A 24,578-nucleotide genomic window follows, 5' to 3' on the forward strand; every position below is an offset into this window, starting at 1 on the left:
TGCTCTCCATGCATAGAGTTGGGCTGAGGTTATTTTTGCTCTATCTATTTACTGCTAACAACTTGAAGCGGGTGGCAGTGTGAATGAATGACGGCTTAATACCCTTTGCTATACTAACCCTGAGTTAAACCAGTTCAGTCTGTCAGAATTACATCTGTGAACAAGGAAGAGAGGATTTGTGTGACGTGCAACTTCCACCAACCCAGCCAGCAAATCTTCTGTAATCTTCTGTAATTTGTTCCCTTAGTGTTATTTCCATCCCTCAGATACTTTGTGTCTAATTATTTTCAGTAGCAACTCTAATGCAGGTCGCAACTGATTCACCATCCAAGGCAGCAGGGAAAGTGGGAGTGGGAGGAGGGCAGTTACAGAGGTGGTTATGTAAGGGCAGTAGCACAAGGAATGAAGTCTCCAGTGGAGAACTGCTCATGATATGATCATATGCAGTGGCCCATCAAGTTATAGGATCAATACGAAATCAGTGTGGGGACAATTAAATCCAAATTAACTTCTATTTTCCAAGATGAATCTGTATGGATAGTAGCAAGTGCCTCTTAACCTCCCTGCGCTGTTCTAGAGAGGAGGGCGAGCTTCCACCCAGAGCAAGCCTTTACCATTGCTGAGGGACCTGCATGTAGGTATAGGCTGATCTTACAAGTTTGTTGGGTCTTAGCTGCTGCTCATCTTCTTAAAAAAAAATCAAGAAAGACCACTGAACAAGCTTTACCTTCTCTTTCCTGACCACACAGTGAAAGAGGGAAATTGCTTCTTCAGCAAAAAAGGAAAAAAAAAGATAAAAACAAAAAAAAAGATGCTGTGCTGGGAAGTTTCAAGGAAAGAGCCCAGGAGAAGTAATCACTGGTGAAATTTAATTTTAGTCTACTTAAGTACAGCCCTGTGCGTCTCTGTGGGTGCTGTAGATGAAAGTGAGGATATAATACGTCAAAATTACTTTGACTTCCAAATTGTGTTTTCTTCTTAATGTGTGGTTAATGTTTCAAAAATAGTTTTGCATGTCTTCTTGGAAAGTAGTTGATAAATGTAAAATTCTCCCATAAAGATGAAATGTATGAAGATGAAGTGTTATGGATTTGCTGCAAATAGTGCCTTGAATCTTTTTGAGCATGCAGTTAATGAAGGCTTCCACACAGGATGTTACATTTGATAAACCTAAAGAAACTGGACTCCAAAGTCTTAAGAAAAATCATAGTCGAAAGCAAATTACCATCATACAGATTGGGTTGAGGGTGGTTTTGTTTGCCTTTCTCTAACAACTTTTTTGTGACAATGATAGGAATAGATGCTGCAGTCAGCTAACATTTTATTCTATCCTTGCATGAACACTGCCAGCAGATCTTGGAATACTGTGTAATAAAGGCATGCAGCATCAGCTGCAATGTCCATGGTCCTTTTCAAAGGGTTTGGTGGTGTAAGAGCTCTCAAAAAGGACCATACCACTCTGATGGTGCTGATATGTGTTGTGAGGCTGGTTGTGTAGAACTACAAGGGATTCTGAAGTTGTTCAGATCTTCTTTATAGTTCTGTATTCTCTAGAAGATGCTTGTGATGTGGCTGAGAGCTTTAGCAGGAACATAATTATTGCCATTTATTGTTCTTATCCACTGAGAATCATGATAGCACTGCATGTGGTTTTTTGCCTTTTTAGATGCCGTGGCCGTTAGCCATGGACTGAGATTTGGGCTCCCTGACAACACATTACTAATGCTTTCTGTGTGTTACAACTTGAAAAGGCTGAGTCCCTGGAGGACTAATTCCTTTTACTTACCTGATCCTTTCTTATGAGATGTGTATTTAAGTATCATTTATTCCTTGCTGTTCTACAATTTTGGATAATCAAGATAATTAATTGATTTTTGCTTAGATCTTTTGCTGGGTTTTCAGTGTTGGAAAGATGCCATTTTTCTTGGCTTACCTGGGTCCAGAAAATTTTATTATTATTCCATTGCCACTTTCATTCAAGATCATTATTGTTCTGATTTTAGGTACATTGAAGTTTCTGTTTAAACTCTTTTTACTTTGTCCAGTAGCCATTTGTCAATGCTAATTTTCTTGCTTTGTTCAGGCAGAAGAATATCTCCTGCAACTCAGACAGCAGTGGAGTTAGTAGGAAGTTGGTGGCTTCATTATAAAACCTTGTTTAGTGGTCAGCTTCTAAGGTTACTTGGAAGCTTGCAAATTTTCTGGGTTGCATTTCTGAAAGTCACAAAAGGTATATTCTGCCTCAGCAGGATTTATGATTGTGTCAAAGCAAGATATGAGCTGGAAGTGATGACTTGGAAGTCTGTTCCTGATTTTGAAGCAGTCTTCTATCTGCTTGCTGTCTGAAATTCTGTGCAGAACCTGAGCGGTTTCTCTGTCCCCACACCTGTACAAATTCCTTCTTGTTCTATAAAAATGGAGCTTGTTTTTATATGTTTTTCAAAACTGGAAGGTTCTTAATTTTCTAATGCTTACTTTGAAAAATAAAGTTGAGTTCCTAGGAACCTTAGGTTTTAAAAGTATACTTCATTTTACTGGTGAAGTTGTGTTTTGATTTTTCAATTAAATTCCAAAGTATTCTTAATTTTCCTCATGAATTGTTGTCTGCTGTCATTCCAGGCAGAGAGTGCTGCTGAGGAGCCCAGGGTGCTGTGTATAATACAGGACACCACGAATTCCAAGACAGTGAATGAGCGTATTACCTTGAACCTGCCGGCTTCCACCCCACTTAAACGGCTCTTTGAAGACGTGGCTTCCAAAGTGGGCTACGTGAATGGATCTTTTGATTTGATGTGGGGCAATGGAGATAACGTCACTGACACGGTATGGCAGGGGTGCTTTTTGTTTCCTCTTGGTAGCAAACGCTTCAGTCTTCAGAATTGAAAACCTCCTCTGTGTTGCACAGTGCTCATTTCATTCCTGTAACATTTTGTGGTGGGTGTGCCACAGCAGACTGACACCACTGTGTTGATTTGGCTGAATTTTAGTCTCCCAAATATGCTCTTTAATGATAGATCTGTTTAATGATTAAACAAAAACTAATATGATCATTCAGATGTAATATTAGTTTTCGTTATCAGTATGTATTTTTAATAATAATACCCATGATAAATAATCTCAGTTTCCTGTGGTCTTGTTTGAGAAATGTTTTCTTAGCAGCAGCAGCAGCGTGTTGTGTAGTGACTCCCCATGTTTCTTAGACCTCTTTAAATGTGTTATCACTCCTATGCTTTATTGTAAATCAGCGTTGGTTTTAGTTAATATGATTTCTTTAGATGCACCTAGAAAATTTTATAAGATTTGTTAAGAAATAGAAATCAGTTTATTTCAGCTCATGTTTAAGCCTGCTGAAAGTAACTGTTTTTTTCTTTTAAAGAAAAAAGTGTCTGTATGCTGTAGAGGACACTGGGTAATGTGATGTTCACTAGAAACTTACAGACCAGTGTCTGACTCCTCAATAAATTAACCAACATCTAAGCATTATACTGTAATGTTTCCTAAACTGTTCCCAAGTTATTTCAGTACTAATGATGTGTGTTTTGTTTACTGGATAATTATTTATTTTCTTGTGGTCTTACTGTGTCAGCAACCATGTCAAGCAATGTACTTGGATGGAATGTGTTAATTGCATATGGATCTGTAATAAAAAAGTGATGTTTCTGTTGTTTTACTCATCTTTAGCAGACTCCAATAGATCAGAACAGTGACAAAACCATTCTTGATGCTGGTTTTGAGCCAGGGAAGAAGAACTTTCTGCATTTGACAGACAAGGATGGTGAGCAGCCTCATGTAATGCCGGTGAGTAAAATCTTCACTCAGCTACATAAGCCATAGTGTTGGGGGAGAGAGGTGTGTGTTCTTTGTAGTGCTTGTGTAAGGTCAGAAAATGAAATAAAACTGGGCTGAGTATTTCATAATAAGCTTCTCTGGGGACCTTCTCAACAGACTTTATTTACATCTATATTTACATTTCTTCTGAGTGGGACCAATTTCATTAGTAATGATTTGCTGTCACTCTCTTCATGCTTGTCAAATATTTGTGATATTTGCTGCAAGTAATTTTCTAAGGTATATGATTAATTAATCTTTGATACATTCAGAGGTAAGTCTTAACAATACTTATTTAATCATATATCCAATCCCTTTCCTCTGGGTGTTTGAAAGCAACTTAGGACCTTCTGGCAGAATTCTCAGAAACAGCAGCACTGCATCAACAGCAGCTACCGGCTTTCACATTTACATTTACGGAAAAATAAATGTATCTGTGTATAGATACATCTAAAAGAAGAGTTGGCAGTGTTGCTAGAAGCTGCTGTTTGCCATAATAAATTTTTTGCCATTTTCTATTTCTCAACTATATGATACACACAGCTGCAATGTATTTAAATCAATGATTGGATAGACTAGTGATGTATTAAGATTTATTACTCAGCTCTTGTATCAGTGTAATGCTGGCCTACTTAGCCTTTGTTGTGGAGTTTAATTATCTGAAAAAGGGAAGAAACCCCACTTGTAAATATTTGTGCTCAAGATCAGAATTTAAGGATGATTCTGAAAGAGTAATGGACTGAAATTTAGGTGTCTGGAAAAAATCTTATTCTGTATTTCAGTGCAGAAAACTGAGACATAGGAGATGCTAAATTGCAAACTTGCTTGTTGTGTGGATTGTAATACTGTGTTTGGTTATGCCATATTCCAAAGGACCTTTCCTTCTGCCAGTGCTAAGAACAATGTGTCAAGGGGTTGAGAATTTGGAGGACAAAACTGAAGTTACACTTTGAATCTGCAGTTTTGAAAAAATTGTGTGGTGTGCCTAGCAAAATTGATTTCTTAGCCATGAGAGAAGGGTAAAACTCATAGGTACTTCAGTAAAAATGTATTGTCTAACTTTTGCACGAAATGGGTGTGTTTGTGTTTTCAGGAGGAGTCAGGTACAACAGATGACAGTGCACAGGAGAGATTCATAGGCCCCCTTCCAAGAGAAGGCTCTATTGGATGTACCAACGACTATGTCAGTCAAAGCTACTCTTATTCTTCAGTCCTGAGCAAATCAGAGACAGGTATCGTGTTCTCTCTTGTAAAGGCAATGCTTATTTGTAATTATTTTAGCACATTTTCAAATAGTGGCACCTCAGGATTTTTTTTTTTTTTTAAATAAATTGCAATTTATTTTAAAAATAACCACATCACTGCTACATTTTTTATCATGTTTTTTATGATATTATCACATCACTTTAGAAATGGAAGAACTGTATTCCATCCTTTCCTTACTTGGGACCTTTTTTTCTATTTAATCTAACTGTGAAGATGATTTACACAGTTTAAATAATAAATAAGGTACAAATGTTCTGACTCAGTCTCTTCACAGAAGAGTGTGGAGTACCTGCCTTTTCATTATTAGTATGGTACTGAGATTATGGTTTTTTTCAATAGCTTTCAGAGTATAAATAGGCATATTTAATTTCTTTATTATATTATGCTTTAGTATATGCTCCTTGCTTATCAGTTGTTGCTAATATTACATATTTTGGAGAAAATCTTAAAATTTCAGCTTAGATTAATAAAAACAAATAATTTCATTTTCAGCTAGTAAAAATGACACAGAGTTATAGTAGTTTAATTAGTTTCTTTAATTAGTTATTTAAGGGGGAAGGGTTTAGAATAGTAGTATTGTATGGGCACTTGAGATTTATTTTATTTCTAATTCTAAGACAATAGTAAAACCAGTGCAGATACAAATTATATTAACATTATTACTGGGATACTTTTAGCTGACATCAGGCAATAAGTAAGCTGATACACAATTGTTCCCTAGAAAATTCTAGTTTATTCTGTAAAATATTTAAATCTGCTATTAAAATATTTATAGTTACCTATATCCCCATTGGTGTAGTATTCAGCATTAAATATTACGTGTTACTGTCATCAAAAAACCAGCTTCGTATCATTCAGGAGAATTATTTCTGTTATGTAAACTATTATTCTCTATTGCTCTCAGAAATTGTAACATTCCCTCCATTTTTAAAGTGTAAATAACAACAGATGAATGCAATTCTTAAACACTGTCACAGAATTGTTTTCTTGTCAAATGTTTTAACTCTTGAAGTGCGTTGCCATTTTTTTGCATTATTTCCATTTCATTATTCTCTTATTTTTAGGTTATGTGGGGCTGGTAAATCAAGCAATGACTTGCTACTTGAACAGCCTTCTGCAAACACTTTTCATGACTCCTGAATTTAGAAATGCATTGTATAAGTGAGTATACAGAATCAAAAGCTTCTTAAATTGTGCTAGTACATATTGGTAGGAGACCCTTTGGAATTTCTCCTGTCAAAATTTCCTTGTTTGGATACTAGAAAGCATAATTGAAGTCAAGCTGGACAGACTTAAAAATGATATCTGCTTAAAAGCGTCAGATTTTCAGTAAAATATAAATTACTGGTTGTGGCATGGATGAGCTTTTTAAAGAATCTTGAAAACATCAAACTTAAATTTGATGCTACGTGCAGTTCATGTCTGTGCAGTGAATGGCTTCAAAATTTTCCTTTGTTTTTATGTTTCTACATTTAAAGAGTATCATTGCCCTTTACTGCAGAAATGGAAAGCAACTGCATTTGAGTTCACTCAAGAAACAGAGCTGCAGTGACAGGGCAGATGACCTGAAATGTAGTAAATATTGATTTAATGCCCTCTTCAGTAATGTTTTCAAAGCATTTTTAATTGTCAAAAATCCTGTGTTGCAAATAGGTGGGAATTTGAAGAATCTGAAGAGGATCCTGAGAGGAGTATCCCCTACCAGCTTCAAAGGCTGTTTGTTTTACTGCAGACCAGCAAAAAAAGGGCAATTGAAACAACAGATGTCACACGGAGTTTTGGATGGGATAGTAGTGAAGGTAATGTGCAGCTATTAAACTGGCCTGATTTGCTTCAGCTGCTGCCTGCTAGGGGCTAAACCACTGTTCATGGGGGGAAATATCAGAATAATTATAAGTAATTAGTGAATCAACTTTTTCAATCAAAACAAAATAGCCTACATGGATACTTTGTTGTGGGGTGTGTCTGATCTTTCAAGAAGTGGCGTCTATGAGTTTTAGGCTGTTGAAGTAAAAAGTGTTAAATTTTTGTAATTAAATTGTCATTACACATGTTAATTGTTTCTAAAAAAGTAATTGTTTATAGGAAATTTGCTTCTGTTTTGAATCACAAATGTCAAGTTGTTGTATTTATGGAATTGCCCATATTATTGTCAACTACAAATTAAACACTGTATATGTCTTTTTTACACGTGTGGTAATTTTGCCCCATAACCTGTTGATTTTTCCATTACCATGTGATGATAAGGAGTTGGAAGTTGGGTTTTGGAGAATCAGCACGAAGTGGGACAGAAATCAGCAGCAGTTTATTTGATAACAGTGTACATTAGCAGTTCTGTATTTTTCACATATTCTTGCTTACGTACACAGTTCTTGTTTATACATAAACATTGTGAGCAAGCTGGCTGCTTATTTTTTTGACTTACGTTGAGAGGCAGCTGCCTGTGGAATTGAACACTGGCCCAGTAGTGAATAATGTAGGTATAGACTTAAACAAATGAGTAGTTTTTCAGGAAGCATTCTCAGGCTACAGTCAGTATTGGGACTAATAACATCTCTTGTTTTAATTAATAATAATTTCAATTTCTAACAGCATGGCAGCAGCATGATGTACAGGAGCTTTGTAGAGTCATGTTTGATGCTTTGGAGCAGAAATGGAAGCAAACGGAGCAGGTAATGCTGGAAAAACTGTCTTCTTTCAGTGGTGTAGTATTGTGGGGGTTTGTTGGTTTTTCTAAAGATGATTATGAAAATAATTTACTAAATTTTAAATACCAGCTTATTGAAAATCTGTGGTAGTTTTCTTATTTGATGCAATAGTTAAGCTAATCACACTGTGGTGTATAACTTTCAAGAGCGTGTTGGATCTGTTTTTCTCCCCCAATTAAAAGTGGAATATTCTGTACTCTGGATACTCAGTCTTTATCTGAAGCACAGAAAGGGATTGTATAACTCCCACAATAACTTCTTTGCTGTCTGTATTTATTAGGCTTTGTTGTGGCCTCTTGAAGCTCAAGCTCTCCCTTCTTAATGCGGGAGAAAGTCAGGAATATATTCATGGCACATGATACGTTCTGATAAATGGCCACCTTGCAGGCTAGTTTTGAGGTTTGTAGTTTGGTAAATAGGAGGAATTGGTAAATTGTCTCTGGAGACACAGGAAAGGACTTGCAGGGTCAGTCTGTTAACAATGTCTGCAAGATCAGCCTTGTTTCAATTTGGTGCTTTTGTAGTCACTCTTAAGATGTGACTGTAAAGAACACTGAAGCTTATGTAATGTGATTTGAGAAGCTCGTTTGATACACGTGTTGGGCAGGGGAAAATTAGAAATCAGGAGGTGGATGTCCTGCTGGGGAATGGTATTTTAAACATGTAGCCATGCAATTTAGACTTAATTAACAAAAAGGTATTTTCTAATAAAACTAAAGAAATATGGTGTTGGTCATTTTTTTTAAAATCTGTGTTGCTGAATCTGTTTCTTTCAGGCTGATCTTATAAATCAACTGTATCAAGGCAAACTGAAGGACTATGTGAGATGTCTAGAGTGTGGCTATGAAGGCTGGAGAATCGACACTTACCTGGATATCCCTTTGGTCATCCGGCCCTATGGCTCCAGCCAGGCGTTTGCTAGCGTGGTGTGTACTATTATGCTGCCTAATAGTGCATCCATACACACATAGAATACATAATGGCACAGTGGTTTAATTGGTTCCGTGGTAAGTATCATCCTAGATACTCCATCTTGGGGTGTTCGTCTTTGTGCAGTGAACCAGCTAGCAAGTTCTAGAAGATTTTTCTTTTTTTTTGGCTTTTTGTTTTATTTTTTGTTTTGGTTTTTTTTTTCTTTTGCCCTTCAATGAGTCCTACTGGTGCATGTATAAGGGGAGGGGAAATGCAACTTTATTGCCTTAGGGCTGCAGTAATCAATTATTTTCTTCCTGATAAAATCTTCAGCATTTACTTGAGGGATTTTTATGAGATCACAAAGTTTTATTTGGGTTGTTCTTTTTATTGGCACATCTGCTAAATTTTCATAGCGTTGTTGACAGTCTTAGTGAAAGAACAGAACATTGACATAAAATTTTTACTTTAATTGCCATGTTGTTGCTGTGCTTTTTAAAGTTCACTTCTTAAATACCATATCCTTTTAATAAGCAATTTGATGATGATTCAAAAATTCTGTTACACATCCATGTTCATGGTCACTTTTGCTCCAGCTTTATTGCTGCTGGCAACCGTATCTATTGCTTAGTAAAGCTGTGGAAGTTCTTTTGTTTTATTTTTTCCACCCTCCCGAAAAAAAAAATATTAAAAACTCTGAAATTCCACAGTTGTGGCTTAGGATGCCTGTACTGTGGATGGAATTGTAAGAAAAAATAAGATTAAATCAAACAACTCTTTCAGTAAAGGTTGTTCTAAACAAGCACTTGTGTAATTGGCTTATTATATATTAAGTATTTTTCCTTCTATATTTACTGTGCTGGCAATATTTTTAAAGCACTAATAGTCCATAATTCTTAACAGTAATTCTGTTAAGCATTGTTAGAATTAATTTAAACTGCAGTGTAGCTTCAAAGTACTTCATACTTTGAAACTTTAAATACCAATCTTGAGAAGTAGTAAAGGTGAGGGACATTGATCTTGGAAAAAGGATCCAAGTTAGTAAAGTCCTTTGAATTCTTTCTAAGATTGCATTGAAATTTTCTGAAACTATCCAGCTAATTGAAGCTGTCTTAATACAGATTGATATTTTATACAGATGGCTTCCCTTTTCACTTTTTAACGCTAATTTCTAGCAGTATTCCCTGAACCAAATTTTATTTGTTGGAATTTTTAGTCAGTAATTAGATTTTTATGATCTGTTAAAAGTAATGAAAACTATTCAGTTCATGTAGTTTAATTCTGCATTTAACAATGCATTTTACATGTGTCTCAAATTGAAGATTTTTTTTCTTTAGTGGGCAAGTCTGTAGCAACGCTAAAAAAAGACTTTGTCTATTTGTAAAAACAGAAAACTTGAACAAATAAGGACTTAAATATCAGATTACTTTCAATAGTATTTGATATTTTTCCTTTCAGTCAGCATTTACGGGGTTAACTACATTGAGGAAAATAGTTTTAAGATTTTTGTTACACAAACTTACATGGTTGCAACTTGTATTGATGCTTCAATTTTTGAGCTTTTTCAATTCATACTCTGATTACATTCAGTTGATTCTCCTCCCTGCATTTGTATGATCGATAGCAGATGTAATTTTTAGTTTTGTAGTCTTCAGCAGTGGGGAGATATGGAGGATACTTGCTTTTGGAGAAGGGAAAAATCGCCTGTTTCTAAATGGAATTCTCTGAAGGTAGTATCCTCCATTGATCCATAGATGATGGTGATTTAGTAGGTGTAGGTAAAGGGGTCTGAGTGAGAGATCAAAAACTTCACACATGCGCTAATAGGGCTTATAGAAGGGAATGTAAAACTTTTTAGACCTTGCTAGTCAGCTCCTGAGGGAACTTGCAGCAGGCGACACAACCCAAGATAGGGGATCTAAGGAGGATACTACCTTCAAAGAACTCTAGTTAGAGGTAAGTGATTTTCCATTACTTTCTAATGAGAGAGAATGAATGGATGAGCCTTAAGTAAGGTTAATCTGTAGAATGCCATTTAAAGAGTATTATCCCACTGTTCGACATTGTGTACTACCAAAGAAATGTAGATACTTGAAATGTTGCATTAATATATATGTGTCCTACTTCTCAATACATGGGGACATTGAAGAACCGGGAAGGATAATGTCATGCTTGCTTTATTTCCTAATATGAGCTAATTATGAAATTCTTCAGTGTGGTCTTAAGGTTTGCAGTTGGAATTTTTCTTTCTGATTCCCCACTCTATCCCCCAACTTCGTGTAGTAAGACAGCTTAGCTACAACCTCTGGGGCAATGATATGTTGTCAGTGTGTAACTCAAGATGTTTTCTGAAAAAGTACTTATGCAATCTGCATTGTTCAAGGGTATGGTGTCAAAAAACCCCTGAATCAGGCTTTTCTTGAGGTCAGTAGAAATCTGGACGTAGAAGCATCTAGCTTATTTCAGGGAGGTAAACAGGAGCAACAATTCACATTCTGATTTTTGTAGGTACTAGTGACTTTTGTAGAGATACCTGAATTTAACAGCATTAGGCATAAGCTGAAGTGTTTTGCAGTAAAAACCAATATTTTGCAGGATGAACAGCTGAGAGAAAGGTAGATGCAACTAGGAACTCATAGGGATGCTGAAATTATATTACTAGAAAACAGGGAGAGTTGATTTGTAATACCAGAAAACTAGTAATGATACAAGTATTCCGGAGGTGTAGCAAATGCAGTTGTGTTTTAAGTGTTGTTAGTTTTCAAGATCTTTTGTACTATAGCTTTTCTTTTGGGAGTGTAAGTATGTGTACAAGTAGTTCTTTTTTAGGGCAGAAATTAGTTTGGACTGTATGTGAACTTTGTGGTGTCCTTGCCAAACCGTTGAAGGCAGAATATGGATGATGTGATAATTCCTTTTTTCTTCAAGCTAGATTAGTAACAACGAGGTCTTGTATTTTTCATTGAACGTACTCTTTGAACACAGGGAAACTGATGAGCTCTGAAAATCTGAGATGGCAGTTAGTTTCCAGTTTTTTCCAAGAGCAGTTTTGCCTAAATGCCATTTGTTGTGTAAGTTTTCATAAAGGTTCTACTGCTCCTACTTACATGTTCTACAAATTTACACATTTACGAATGCTTGCAGTAAGGTACCTGTCAAGCTACTGACTAGATCATAATGCATTTTTATGGAGGGAAAGTTGTCTGAAGTGCCTCTCTTGAGCCAGACAATAATTAGGTTTAATTGTTTCAGCATTTTAGTGTGCTAAGTGATAGAAATCTCAGAATATTAAGAACTGGATACACTCAGAACTTGGCTGGACAAGGCTCTGAGCAATGTGCTGAAAGTTGGACCTGATTTGAGCAAGGGATTAGGATCAGATGATCTCCAGAAATTTCTTTCAGCCTGTATTGTTCTTTTGATTCTTTGAACTAGAAAGAAGTTTAAATAGCTTTTGTCATCCTGATCTGTAGCTTGATAATTTATGGTTTATTTTGAAGTGTGTGTGTAGGGAGTGCTGGAAGTGCTTAGTAACTCCAAGGCTAGATAACAGTTGCCACTTTGAAGGTAACTTCTAAGGTAAGGCTGGCTTCTGGTGGTGCTGCAGGGCAGGGGGTGTGTGGTGTGATAGGTTGTGCAGCTTAGCAGCTTTGTCACTGGTTTTGCTGAGTAAACTGTCAGGGTAGAGAGTAGTGAACTGCACTAGAATAGGAATTGTGTTAAGAAACATCCTAATCAGCAGAACTAGCCTGGGTATAAAGGTTGTATAAGAGGCAAAAGAGTAAGCCTGGGGAACAGCAATGGTCATTGTCCAAGGATTGAAAAATACGTGGCTATTTATATAGCTCAAAAGTAATGGAGGTCCCAGGAGTTTTAATCAGGCCTTTCAAAGCACAGCTCACTATGTGTGGTAAGCAGTGAAACCTCAAGAATGATGTAATAATACTTCATTACCTTCTCTGGGGTCTAAAGCATCATCACTTCTTGCCTTATGTAAAAATTTATAGGGTGTTTCCTTGTTAAATTGCACATCACATGAGGCTCCATAAGCATTACACAATCATTTATTTATGTCCCATCCTTCATATATTCCCATTTATATTCATGTTGATACATGAGCTGCAACTTGTTTCTTACACTTGAAATACATTTTTGTTGCCTTAACTGCCATTTGGCTCATAAGAGAGAGCTCTATCACTGTGATTATTATGTCATTATGTGATGTTTTCTGATTCATGTTTTCTGTGTTGGCCATTAACTTTTTGCTTTCACTGAAATAGTTCTGAATAGTAGTCAAAATACAGTAATGCATTTTTTCTGCTTTGTTTTAAAGCAGGTTCTAACTTGTTTAGTCTTTTTTCTTATATTTTAGAATGAGATTCCGCACATCTCAGTACATAATCTTACAAAACATTAGCTGTTTGTGGCCCTGGAGTAAAAAGCAACTCAGCCTCTGTAGCATTTAGGAAATAAAGACTTAGCAGTTCGATTCAGACTCTGAAAGGTTTTCACACATGTAGAGAGTCTTTGCCCACGAGCTGTGATTTCAGGGCTGTTCAAAGGCCTTTCTGGCTGGGTCAAAAAATGGGAAATTGAGATGACTGCCTTCATTGTACAGTTGTTCTATGGAGGTTGGCAGGCTTTTTGTTTGTGAAAAGTTGTCACCTGGAATAGGGTCCTTTCTTAAAAGTCCTTTCTCCTAGAGCAGCAACAGAGCTTTTGTAAAATATTTGCTTTGTAGTTCTTGCTGCTTGCCTCCGTTCTTGAAAAGAAAGAAGGGAAAGGGGAAGAACTGGGGGCTTTTGTGAAGAACTTGGCAAATCCTTCATTTGTTCCCAAAGTGGGACTTGCCAAACAACATGATTTAGATACCAGTCTTAAGTTCTTTGCCAGCCATGTTATGACTGGTGAGTTTACTCTGCCTTGTTAGGCCCCTTCCTACTTAGGGGAGCAGCCACAGCCCTTCATTAAGAGACCATGATTTTAAAAATATTGTTTCTGTGCAAGTTGTGTTTGTTTTCACCTCCTTGGGTGAACAGAGAACTTTGGCTTCCCGTTGGAGTTCAGAAACCCAGAGCCTGTTGGAGTGCAAGCTGACTGGGTTATAGGTTTTAACTTTCAAAATCTCTGGGTAAAATTCTTCAGTGAACCCGTCTCAATATTCTTAGTGAATTCTGTTTGAACAAGTTTGTTCTCAAGTATTTACACCTTAATGTGCAGTGTCATTGCAGCAATTTGTGTTAGGGAGAGAAGTAATGAGCAATTTGGTTGTAGTTTGAATATTGTTTGCTGTAGTGAGGAGCAAAGTAGAAATCATTGAAGTCCTGGATATAAGCATTAACGACAGAACTTCTGGGGTTTTTTGAACTACTCCAAACTAGGTAGCTGTCAGAAGACAAAATTCCAGTTATTGCTTAGTTGCCTCATAAGGTTTAGCGAGGAAACTACTTTTGTCTTTATAGGAGATGGCCATATCTGATTCTCACTCCTTTGGGAGCAAAACTCAAGTACTCTTCCCTCCGCCCTTTCCCCAGTTTTCACTTAAAAATAGGATCTTCAAATGTAGTTTCCTAAGACCCTTTGTAAAATAGGACTAAGGATGTCTTCATGCCTTCATTGAGGAACTGAGCAACTTTTTTTTTTCTGCCACTTCCTCTTTACCCATGTAAATATTGGATTGGCTCTCTTAGAAGAACTCCTTTAGGAATGCAGAAGAACTATCGCAAAACTCTGGGAGAGCAGGGCCGAAGCAGTGTTAAAAAATAAGCTCATTTTCACAACAGATGACTCTACAGACACGACAAAATGTGATGTGCAAGATAACAGGGGTAAATGTAATTTAAATTAAAAACAAAGACAATTGGTACTCATCAAATACTGAACGAGATACAGTTAACAGTAATTGTGGTTTTACTGTTTACCTTGGGCTGGGTAGAAAGCTTGATTTCTGGTCATGTTTATGTGAATATTGTGTCTGTACAAAAGTTTGTCCATCAAATTTTGGTGGTAGATTTAACTGAAGTATTTGTATGTGTCTGCAATCTCATTGTAAATTTATACCTGCATAGTAAACACTCTAAAAATGGGGTAACATGTTTATATTCTTAGGAAGAAGCACTGCATGCTTTTATTCAGCCTGAGATCCTTGATGGCCCAAATCAGTACTTTTGTGAGCGATGTAAGAAGAAATGTGATGCAAGGAAGGTAAAGACTGGTCAAATGATTTGCAAAAATTACTTCTAATAAATACCACTCCTGATAACAGGAGCATAATCTTATCCTTGTTTCATTTAGGGTCTGCGGTTCTTGCATTTTCCATACCTGCTGACATTACAGCTGAAGAGATTTGACTTTGATTATACCACTATGCACAGAATTAAACTCAATGATCGCATGACTTTTCCAGAGGAGCTGGACATGAGTGTCTTTATTGATGTTGAAGATGAGGTAAAGTGTTTGGTTTCAGAGAAAAGCATTTAACTTCCTTGAAGTTTCTCATTAAGAAAATCAAAATTCAGTCTTACAAACCCATTTTAACAACTTTATTTGTCTACATGAAATGTTCTTTAGCCATGTTACTGTTAAAATTTGAGGATTTTTAAGTCTGTCCATGTGGGTTTCTTTTTTTTTTTGATATTGCAAAGGAAGCATGTTCTCTCTACTTGGGGTTCCTGCTTCCATAAAGAAGCTGTTTCAGATTTCTTACATCTTCACTCGACTGATTTAAAGACATGAGTTTCAGGGCTTCTACATATATACTTAGCAATTCCAGAATGGAAGATTCTTCTGAAACTTGTGTCTGAATCTGTGTTGGTCATAAGAGGTGATGTAAAGTTTCAAAACTCTGAATACTGGAGTTAGTCCAGAAATCATTAGTGATGAATTCCTCCCTTCTGAATCAACATGTAGTGTATACTGTAGTAATAAGATATTTAAATTTTTATTTTTTCCCATCCATCTTCCACCTTTCTACTTTTCTGGTTTTGACCAAAATTGATGTTGTGCAGTTACATTCACCAAGAAGTGTTTACTGTGCATTTTGCATTGAAGACCAAAGTTATTCCTCTAATTTCATTCTTGAAAACATTTGTTGGCTTGCACTAGTATAAGAGAAATACAGCCTGGATGTGCATATGGAGAGGCTTTTCTGGCTCTGTACAAACCTTTGTCTTAGGAAGGATGCCATGTAGACAACTTGATACCTCTCAAAGTGTCACTGAGTGAGTGGGATAAATGACAATGAAGATTGATCTGGCAGAATAGAACTCAGATAAAATTAACAACTGTCAGAAAATCAAAACAATTATCCAGAGGCAAGAGAATCAGGTAAGAGATGAATATACTGAGTGAGCTGCATTCATAGTAATCAGTCTTACTGTAGTACCTTGGCTCGGTCCAGTGAGTTGAAATGGAAAAGAAGGAATCTTTGATTGTGATTGAAAATATTTTCAGTCAGTTCTGATTAACAGGGCCATGTTACAACAGGTTTGTTATTTGATGTTAGACTTCCAGGGACTGAATTGAGTTAACTAGTGCATGGAATAGGTTAGTAATAAATACAACCTTGCCAAGTCTGAAAGCTGCTAATTACCATTCAGTTGTACCCAAAACCCAGGGATACTAGTTGAAGAGGTGGACTGAAGACACCAACAGAAGCAAGTCTGTTCTTGTTGCTGAATTGCAGAGGTCTCTAGTTTTTTGAGGAATTTAATTGTTTCATAGAGTGAATTTTTTCATTTCACAAACACAGTTATTTCTTACTCCATGTAACTTTCAATGTTGTATAATGTTAGTATGTATGTCTTATTTTGAAGAAGTCTCCTCAGACTGAGAGTTGCACTGATAGTGGAGCTGAAAATGAAGGCAGTTGTCACAGTGACCAGATGAGCAATGATTTTTCTAATGATGATGGAGTTGATGAAGGAATCTGCCTTGAAAGCAACAGTGCAGCAGAGAGGATCTCTAAAGCTGGCAGTGAAAAGGTGTGTTTAACACTGGGGTGTTAAAGGGGTGGCAAGAGGCTGGGAGGAGGGACATAGCTGGCGAGGCTGACCTGGATTCACCAGAAGGATATTCCCTGCTGGGCAGCATCATGCTCAGCAGTAAAAACTGGGGGCTTTCCAAAGTAGCTGTTGCTCAGAGACTGGCTGGGCATTGGGGTGCTGAGTGATGCCGTTGCATCACTGCACTATTAATGTTTTTGTGTGTGTTTCCTTTATTTATTGAACTGTCATTGTCTCTAACCACAAGTGTTCCCACTTTTGCTCTTCTGATTTTCTCCACCATCCCACTTGAGGGGGGTAGTGATTGACTGGCTGGAGGGGTGCTTTGTTCTTGGCCAGGGTCAACCCACCACAAATGTAAATGATAAAAGTATAATTAATTCTGACATTGGAGGTGGGGTTAGAGGTTGGGAGTGTGTGAGTTTATTTAAATTTTCAAAAATTAACACTACAACAAAGGAAAGAATTCAACTGGTTTGGAGGTCACCTGAGAGTAAAGGTCTTCCCAGCTTGTCAGAGAATTTCCAGATAACGTGTTTTGGCAGCAGACCCTCCAATTGAAGACCTGTTTTGTCTTGTGAGCAGTGTTTTTACTTTGTGGCTAGCTATCAAAGGCCCACCAGATTTAGCTGCAAAAGCATCTTGCAGCTTAGTAAGAGAATATTGGAAAGTTTTTATCAGTGGTATAGATGAGACCAAGGGTCTAAATATTAAATATTCCTTCAGTCATCTTAAAATAGAGGAATTAACAGAAAGTCAGTCCAGGATAGCAGTCATCCTGCTGTGGGACATAAAGGTTGGTAGAGATCGCTGATAAACTTGGTTGAGTTTTCTGGACAGTATAAAATTCATCAAAAATCTTGACTTTTATGGTGATGTCTACAATATGTACTTCATGTACTGTTCAGTGAACTCATCTGAAATTAGGCCAATAGCCTTTATTCAGCCTTGTTAGGAAGCTGTTTGTCTTCAGCTGGTACTTTCGTAAAGTAAGAGTTTTAAAGGCTGACTTACATGTTAATCTCCACATCTGGCCCTGTTTCTATTTATCTTGAACCATCTGAGAGGGTTTTTTTGGTGTATGTTCTGAATACTGTCAGTCTTAGTTGGAAGTCACGAAAAAATTAATTCCAGTCACTTGACTGGAACAAGACCAGAATATTTTAATGTGTCTGTAGTGCAAGTGGGATGTCCAAGTATTGACAGTAGCTTTGGCCAATTATTTCATACTACTTGTTCTCAAGGCAAATAAGCTGTCAAGCCAAGCTTTTTGGTTTGGATATCTTAATAAGGGATGTAGGATATGCTGAGAATATAAAGTGTTTCTCCTACGTAGTCTAAAAATATCCTTGTAACACTTGTGAGTCAGTATGGTTCAGTTTTATTTTTTAATTTATATGCAACACTGAAGGCATGTCCTTAGTGCCCTGTGTTTCCATCCATTTATCTATGAAGCAAAAGTGTATGACAGCAAGTGTGGAGAAGGGTGATTGCAAATAGGCCTAAGCTTTGCAGCTACAAATTCCTGTATAAAGTTTAGCATATCAGAGCTCTAGTTTTGTTCAGTGCCTATTACGTTAATTAATTTCTATTACACAGATCTACTCTTTGCATCCAACTATTTACATATCTGGATTTGTGTCCTTGTTTTAAAACTTTTTAAAATGACCATTTGCTTAGCTTTTCTTTACTGGATACATACCACAACGTTTTCTTCTCTCCACAGAGTTCTTTACTGTATGAGCTCTTTTCTGTCATGGTTCATTCTGGAAGTGCTGCTGGTGGCCATTATTATGCCTGTATAAAATCTTTTAGTGATGATCAGTGGTACAGCTTTAATGATCAGCATGTTAGCAAGGTAAAAATAGTATTTTTAGTTATCTTTTCTACTCACAAATGAGGCAGTAAGTTTCTGTTTTGTGGTTTTCCACTTAGCTGCACATAAAACCAGCTTCATTATATGTATTTCAAGTATTTACTTGATTTCATCCTCTCATCCTAATCTCCTGCCATATACATATGTTTCACTCATTAGCTTAACTGATTTCTAGGGGGTTGGAGTTTTTTTATTGTTTATTTATGTATTTTTGGGTGGTGGGGGAAGGAGTGTTTCTCCTTGGCAATGAAGGTGGGATGGTTCCTAAAGAAGCCTTTATTCATGAATGGGCCAGGCTGGATTTAGAATTTTGCCTTCTGTACATGTGAAGAACATTTTTTGCTTAGAGAAGGGTATTTGTAGATCTGTTACAGCTCAGACTGTGCTACTGAACCTGTCCAGCTGATGCAGGTGTTCCAGGTGTCATCCATAGATGTTATTGCAATCAAGAGCCTGTATATTTTTCTCTAAGAAGATCCTACTCTAAAAAACAAAAAAGTATGTTTGCATTCATTGTAAAATGGAGAAGCAGATCACTTTGAAGTTGTTTTTGGAAGTTAGCAAATAAGCAGAAATATTTTAAAAATTGGAATTATTAATAGAGTGTGTTGTGTAATGCCATGTTTCCTAGTGAGAATAAATGCATCTCGATTACTGCAAGTTTCTCAAATAATCATTACATTGATTTTCTGTTAGATAACTCAGGAAGATATTAAGAAAACATATGGAGGATCTTCTGGAAGCAGAGGCTATTATTCCAGTGCTTTTGCTAGGTTAGTAGTACTGTAATGTTACTTTTCTTTCTGGTACTGTTCTAGTGTCATCAAATGAATGGCTGAGGTGCATGTGCTTAATATGTTACCTTGAAATTAATACCAGGTGCTTCAGATGGTTGTAAGAACTACCCTGACTGCTGTTTCAGATCATTAAAATAATGTGATAATTTTTTTTTAGAATCGTTCTTGGTTAGTGTATTAGTAAGATAGATATGACATAGCTCCTTACTGAAAGATAAAAACACCAAAGCAGCTTCTGAAGCCAGTATTGCCTCCTGAGTGATAAATTCAGCTGTCTATTCTCTTCCCCCAGCTCCACAAATGCTTACATGCTGATATATAGACTGAAAGATCCAACAAGAAATGCAAGTAAGTTGGACAGCTGTATTTGCAAAAGTTGGGTTTTTTTAAACTTAAGTGTTGCATGTTATGATTTTATTTCTTGTTACAAAACAATGTCATGAAGAATGCTAATCTCCATGAGGTGCAATATTTATTTTACCACAATATAGATGATATCTTGAGACTTTTGTTATCAACTAATTCTCTTTCTAGAGGAGTATTTACATTTATTGTAAAAACAGGATCAAGTGCAGTCATCAGTCTTAGTGTATTTCTTTACAACATCAAAGCTTTCCGTACTGGTACTGGAATCTTTTGCTACTATCACTTTCTTGTGTTGCTGATAACATAAGTAAGGGGAATAAGAGGCAGAGTTCCATTTAATTTAAATAATGAAAAAGAGAACAGGGTGTAGTATAGTGGGAAATTCGTGTGGAAAAAAGAAAGGTGTGAAAAGCCAAGATAATTCAAATATAGGTATGATGCCTAAGGTGTTGCCTGCTGTGGGAAAACTGTATTTTTTTAAACTATTGCTTTGTTTTTACTGGCAGAGTTTCTTGAGGCACATGAATATCCAGAGCACATTAAACAATTGGTACAGAAAGAAAGAGAATTAGAAGAACAAGAAAAGAGGCAACGTGAAATTGAACGCAACACGTGCAAGGTTAGAATTTCTGCTGGACTGAGTAACAATACATTGCTAGTGGGAAATATTTCTACAGTAAACAATGGTTTTTACTACAATACAGGGACTTCTTTATGATAAATGTTTGTACTAACAATTCTTTTAAATGAATTGCACACCTGTTGTAAACCTGTATGTAGAGCAGGCGTCTGCTAGAGATATTCACCAGACATTTTTGTTGAGTTCGTGTATTGCATGTGGATTTGAATTGGTATCAAAACCAAAACAAAACTAGTTAATCTGGCATCACTTATTTTCAGCAAAATTACTTCCAAAGAATGTGTCATGCTGCATGCTGGGTGTGTTAAATCTTTTCATATTGCGCCCCTTGACTTTGTGCAATGGTGCTTCTTAAACTAATTTTGAATAGTTACTTAGCAGAAAGAGCAGAATGTTTCCCAAGCCTAGATTCAGTAGGAGCAAACAAAATAGGTCCTCAGTGACTTACAAGCATGGCAGTCAGCTGGTCTATCTATGAATCAAGTGATTGTTTTATGAGGAAGTTCTCTCACTGCAAAATGTGTAACTCTATGTGAAAAAGGAATTTCACATTAATTGTTCATGTGCATTTTGCTTTGGAGCATTTGCTCACTGCCTGTGGCTACATCATGTTCTGGTTATAGAAGCTGTATCCTGGCTTGGAGAAAGATTCAGGTATACACATACACCTCCTGTGCCTTTGACATTTTCTATCTGCAGTTGTATAACCAGCTGAAAGGTAGCCATCCCATAGCTGAAGTAGAGCTAAAGGTGTATTTCATATTAGATTGTTTGAATTTGGGGTTTTCAACTTAAATATACTCTAATAGGAAAGACATTTGAAAATGCCTTTGTGGTCATTTTTCTTCCTCCTGTATTTCATAGATTAAATTATTCTGCATGCATCCTACAAAGCAAATAATGATGGAGAACAAATTGGAAGTCCATAAGGACAGAACACTGAAGGAAGCTGTGGAAATAGCTTACAAGGTATGCTGTGCATAATAGGGTAGTTTAATTGTTAGATGTATTTTTTTCTGCTGTGTCTTCAGATTTTAAATTCTAATGTTGAGGGAGTGTTGGAGAGTTTGCTGTGGTTTTTTTTGGAGGGTTGGTTTTGGGCGCTGGATCTTGGGAAGTTCTGTATGATGGGGTTGTTTTGTTTTGGTTTTTTTTTAAAGGTGTTCTAGTTGGCCATTATTGACCAAGTTTTCTGCCAGTAGCCATCAGCTGATTGCTGATTGGAATGATACAGCCTGCCCTTTAAAAAGGCAGTATGATCTTCCATACCCTTATTTTAAAATCTGACAGTGAGAGCAGCTGTTAGACTCACCATGACCTCAGCAAGTTGAAAGAATTGTGAACACTTTTATTTGTATTGCAGTCAAAATGTTGTATTAGATAGTTAATAACAGAGTTCTTGAGAATCTTCCTAGGTAGCTAGTTCAATACCATGAGTGAATACCAAGGCATCTGTTGATCTCTGCCTTCCACAAACAGCTAGAAGTTCAAGACATCAATTCTTGCTCACCTACTTGTACTCTTTGGTTCTTGCCATATATGTTTTTGGCTGTGAGAGTACCAGCAAGGCAGATTCAGATTAGGGATGTGTTAACATCTTGAGATGCACCGAGGATAATTAGTGGCTATGACTTCCTCAGGCCTCTAAGATGCCATTTGGTATAAGTGATAGGCAAAGTAGCCCTCTGAATATACTTCTGGGACCTGTCTTCCTGTGCTTGTGTACATACTTTTCGAAAGTCCCTCTTTTCTGCATTTTGATTTAGGCTTGTATTTGCATTTGGAAACATCTATATTTATTGCATGTCTATATAATATCTATGATGTGTTTTCTAAAACCAAATTGACTGTTGTGAATTCAAGGGATTCCTGGATGTATACACAGTGAGATATTTCTAGCTTGCAAGTTAAAAACTAAACTCACAAATGAGCTGTTACTAAGTGTTTGGGGGGTTTTGTGTGTGCATGTTGTAGTTAATGGATTTGGAAGAGGCTGTTCCCTTGGACTGCTGTCGCCTTGTCAAATACGATGAGTTTCACGACTACTTGGAGCGCTCCTACGAAGGAGAGGAGGATACTCCAATGGGTTTGTTACTTGGAGGGGTCAAGTCAACGTACATGTTTGATTTACTGTTGGAAACAAGAAGGCCTGACCAAATTTTCCAGTGCTATAAGCCTGGTGGTAAGACATGTAATTACATATATGATTTTAGTCTATCCTTGTCTATATTGTGTGATGGCACAAGCCCAAAGCTGTAAAACAGCTTCAGTATGAGGTGTTGGAAGAAGAAAAACTAAATTTTACGAAGTCGCTATTCAGAACTACATAGTGTGCTGTGCTGCTCACTTGTTTCTAGTTGAAGTAGATCTAAGGTATATTAAAATTTGTCATATTGGAAGGCTTTTTCTTTTTTGGCTTGAAATTTGATGGGAAAATGTAATTCTGAAATTGGACTGCTTTTCAAGTTCTTACTGTTTGTATTTAATGCAAACCCTTAATCATTACATCAGACAAGCATATATGTGTTTTCTTTGCCTGTTGAATTCTCTCTGTGTGTGACTTTGTTTTCTTTTTTCTTCTGCCTGCAGAGGTCATGGTAAAGGTTCATGTAGTCGACCTGAAGACTGAATCTGTTGCTTCTCCAATAAGTGTGCGAGCTTATTTGAATCAAACAGTTTCAGAGTTTAAACAGCTAATTTCAAAGGTAATATACAGTCCTCAAGGACTTGTAGTAAAGAGTTTTCATTCATCGTCACTGTGAAAATACGTCATCATTTACATACCTAAAATGAGAGCCTGCACCTTTTGCAGGTCATGCTGCGAGTTCTGTCCAGCAGGGTTCAGTTAGATGTTAGAGTTGAGCATGTCCATCTGCTCATGCCTGCTGAAAGCAGCAGTCTGCTTCTTGCTTCCATCCAGAGTTCTATCCCAGCTTCTGCACAAGCTTAGCCACTCTCTGGCCATATTACTTATTAGCTTACTGAACAAAAACTTCTATGGGAAAGCTGAAGAGTCAAAATAATGTTCTTTTTGCCTCATAGCTTGAACAACCTTACTGAGAGTCCAGCTGGTGACAGAGCTAGTGAACTGTTACCACACAACTGAACCAAAGTGTAACTTCCCCCACTGACTTCAGTATTTGAAACCTAACATCCAAAACTGTCCACATTCTTTGTGCAATCTCTCCTTTCCATCCCAGCAGCCACTTGTTACTAAGATGCAAGTTGATTTTTACATGGTTTTAAACCAAGGGACGCTACTGCTTCCATTGCATTGGAAGACAGAGATTGCATTTGCTCATTTCTGGGTAAAATAATTCAGTGGTTGGTGTAATTTCATAATATTTGTTATAAAATATGATTACAGCAATTTGAGTTTAGTCTAATTAAGAATTAAGTGAACACTGCGCAAAACCCGTTGCTTGAGAATATTTTTTTATTTTCATTTGATTCCTTCATTAAAGATAAGACCATTGTCATTAACAATTTTCCAGTTCTCTGCAAAACCAGGCCATTTTGTGCATCTGACCTTTTGGAAAAATTGACACTTGCTACATATCAAATGGTGGAGGAAAGGCACTGGGACTGAACAGGTTTGGGAGGTTTCCCCCTATGTTGTCTTTTGCAATTTCAAAGTTGACAAACCAACCTCCTTTCCCTGTGAATAATCTCAGAAGTGAAGTACATGTTTCAGTATTTGAAGGTATGTATAATGCACGTTATCTTCCTGTCCATGTCTTGTTTTAGGCCACGCACCTGCCTGCTGAAACCATGCGGGTCGTGTTGGAACGGTGCTACAATGACCTGCGTCTTCTGAACGTCTCCAGCAAAACGCTGAAAGCTGAAGGCTTTTTTAGAAGCAACAAGGTACATGCTCTGGTTTTTAAATTGTTCACTCATTGTATTTGTAGACTTACCCGTTGTGTTGTAAAAGGCATATCTATGTGTATAGAATTGATAATGGATAAGTGTCACGTATTTTGCTGTAGTGTGTGGGGTTTATGTGCCCAGTATGGTGGTGCTGATGAATACTCCAGGCTGTATATGAAACCAAGCATACGTAAGAGAGAGTGGGTTGAGAATCAGACATCTGGCTGTTACTGGTACAAATGATGCTGAGGTTAACAGCCTTATGATAAAGACTGTTAAAAGTCAAGCATTCTCAGGAAACAAAGATAGATG

At 37.0% G+C, this 24,578-nt stretch overlaps 1 protein-coding gene across 3 annotated transcripts in view; it reads left to right on the forward strand.

Moving 5' to 3' along the window:
- The window catches only part of USP47 (ubiquitin specific peptidase 47), a 51,648-nt gene that overhangs the window by 15,628 nt on the left and 11,442 nt on the right, over positions 1-24,578 (forward strand). For 2 of the 3 annotated variants that reach the window (XM_048307111.1, XM_048307113.1), the window contains 18 exons: positions 2,620-2,823; positions 3,682-3,798; positions 4,922-5,060; positions 6,159-6,255; positions 6,748-6,893; positions 7,687-7,766; positions 8,579-8,728; positions 14,823-14,918; positions 15,009-15,161; positions 16,529-16,696; positions 18,444-18,575; positions 19,290-19,366; positions 19,683-19,738; positions 20,263-20,375; positions 21,261-21,365; positions 22,371-22,578; positions 22,986-23,101; positions 24,144-24,263. In XM_048307111.1, coding sequence (XP_048163068.1) covers positions 2,620-2,823; positions 3,682-3,798; positions 4,922-5,060; positions 6,159-6,255; positions 6,748-6,893; positions 7,687-7,766; positions 8,579-8,728; positions 14,823-14,918; positions 15,009-15,161; positions 16,529-16,696; positions 18,444-18,575; positions 19,290-19,366; positions 19,683-19,738; positions 20,263-20,375; positions 21,261-21,365; positions 22,371-22,578; positions 22,986-23,101; positions 24,144-24,263 — 2,277 coding nt within the window. The remainder of the gene's footprint in view (positions 1-2,619; positions 2,824-3,681; positions 3,799-4,921; positions 5,061-6,158; positions 6,256-6,747; positions 6,894-7,686; positions 7,767-8,578; positions 8,729-14,822; positions 14,919-15,008; positions 15,162-16,528; positions 16,697-18,443; positions 18,576-19,289; positions 19,367-19,682; positions 19,739-20,262; positions 20,376-21,260; positions 21,366-22,370; positions 22,579-22,985; positions 23,102-24,143; positions 24,264-24,578) is intronic. The other variant, XM_048307112.1, reaches the window with a different exon arrangement.

The sequence above is a fragment of the Corvus hawaiiensis genome, chromosome 6, assembly GCF_020740725.1.
Source record: "Corvus hawaiiensis isolate bCorHaw1 chromosome 6, bCorHaw1.pri.cur, whole genome shotgun sequence".
Classification (NCBI taxonomy): Eukaryota; Metazoa; Chordata; class Aves; order Passeriformes; family Corvidae; genus Corvus; species Corvus hawaiiensis.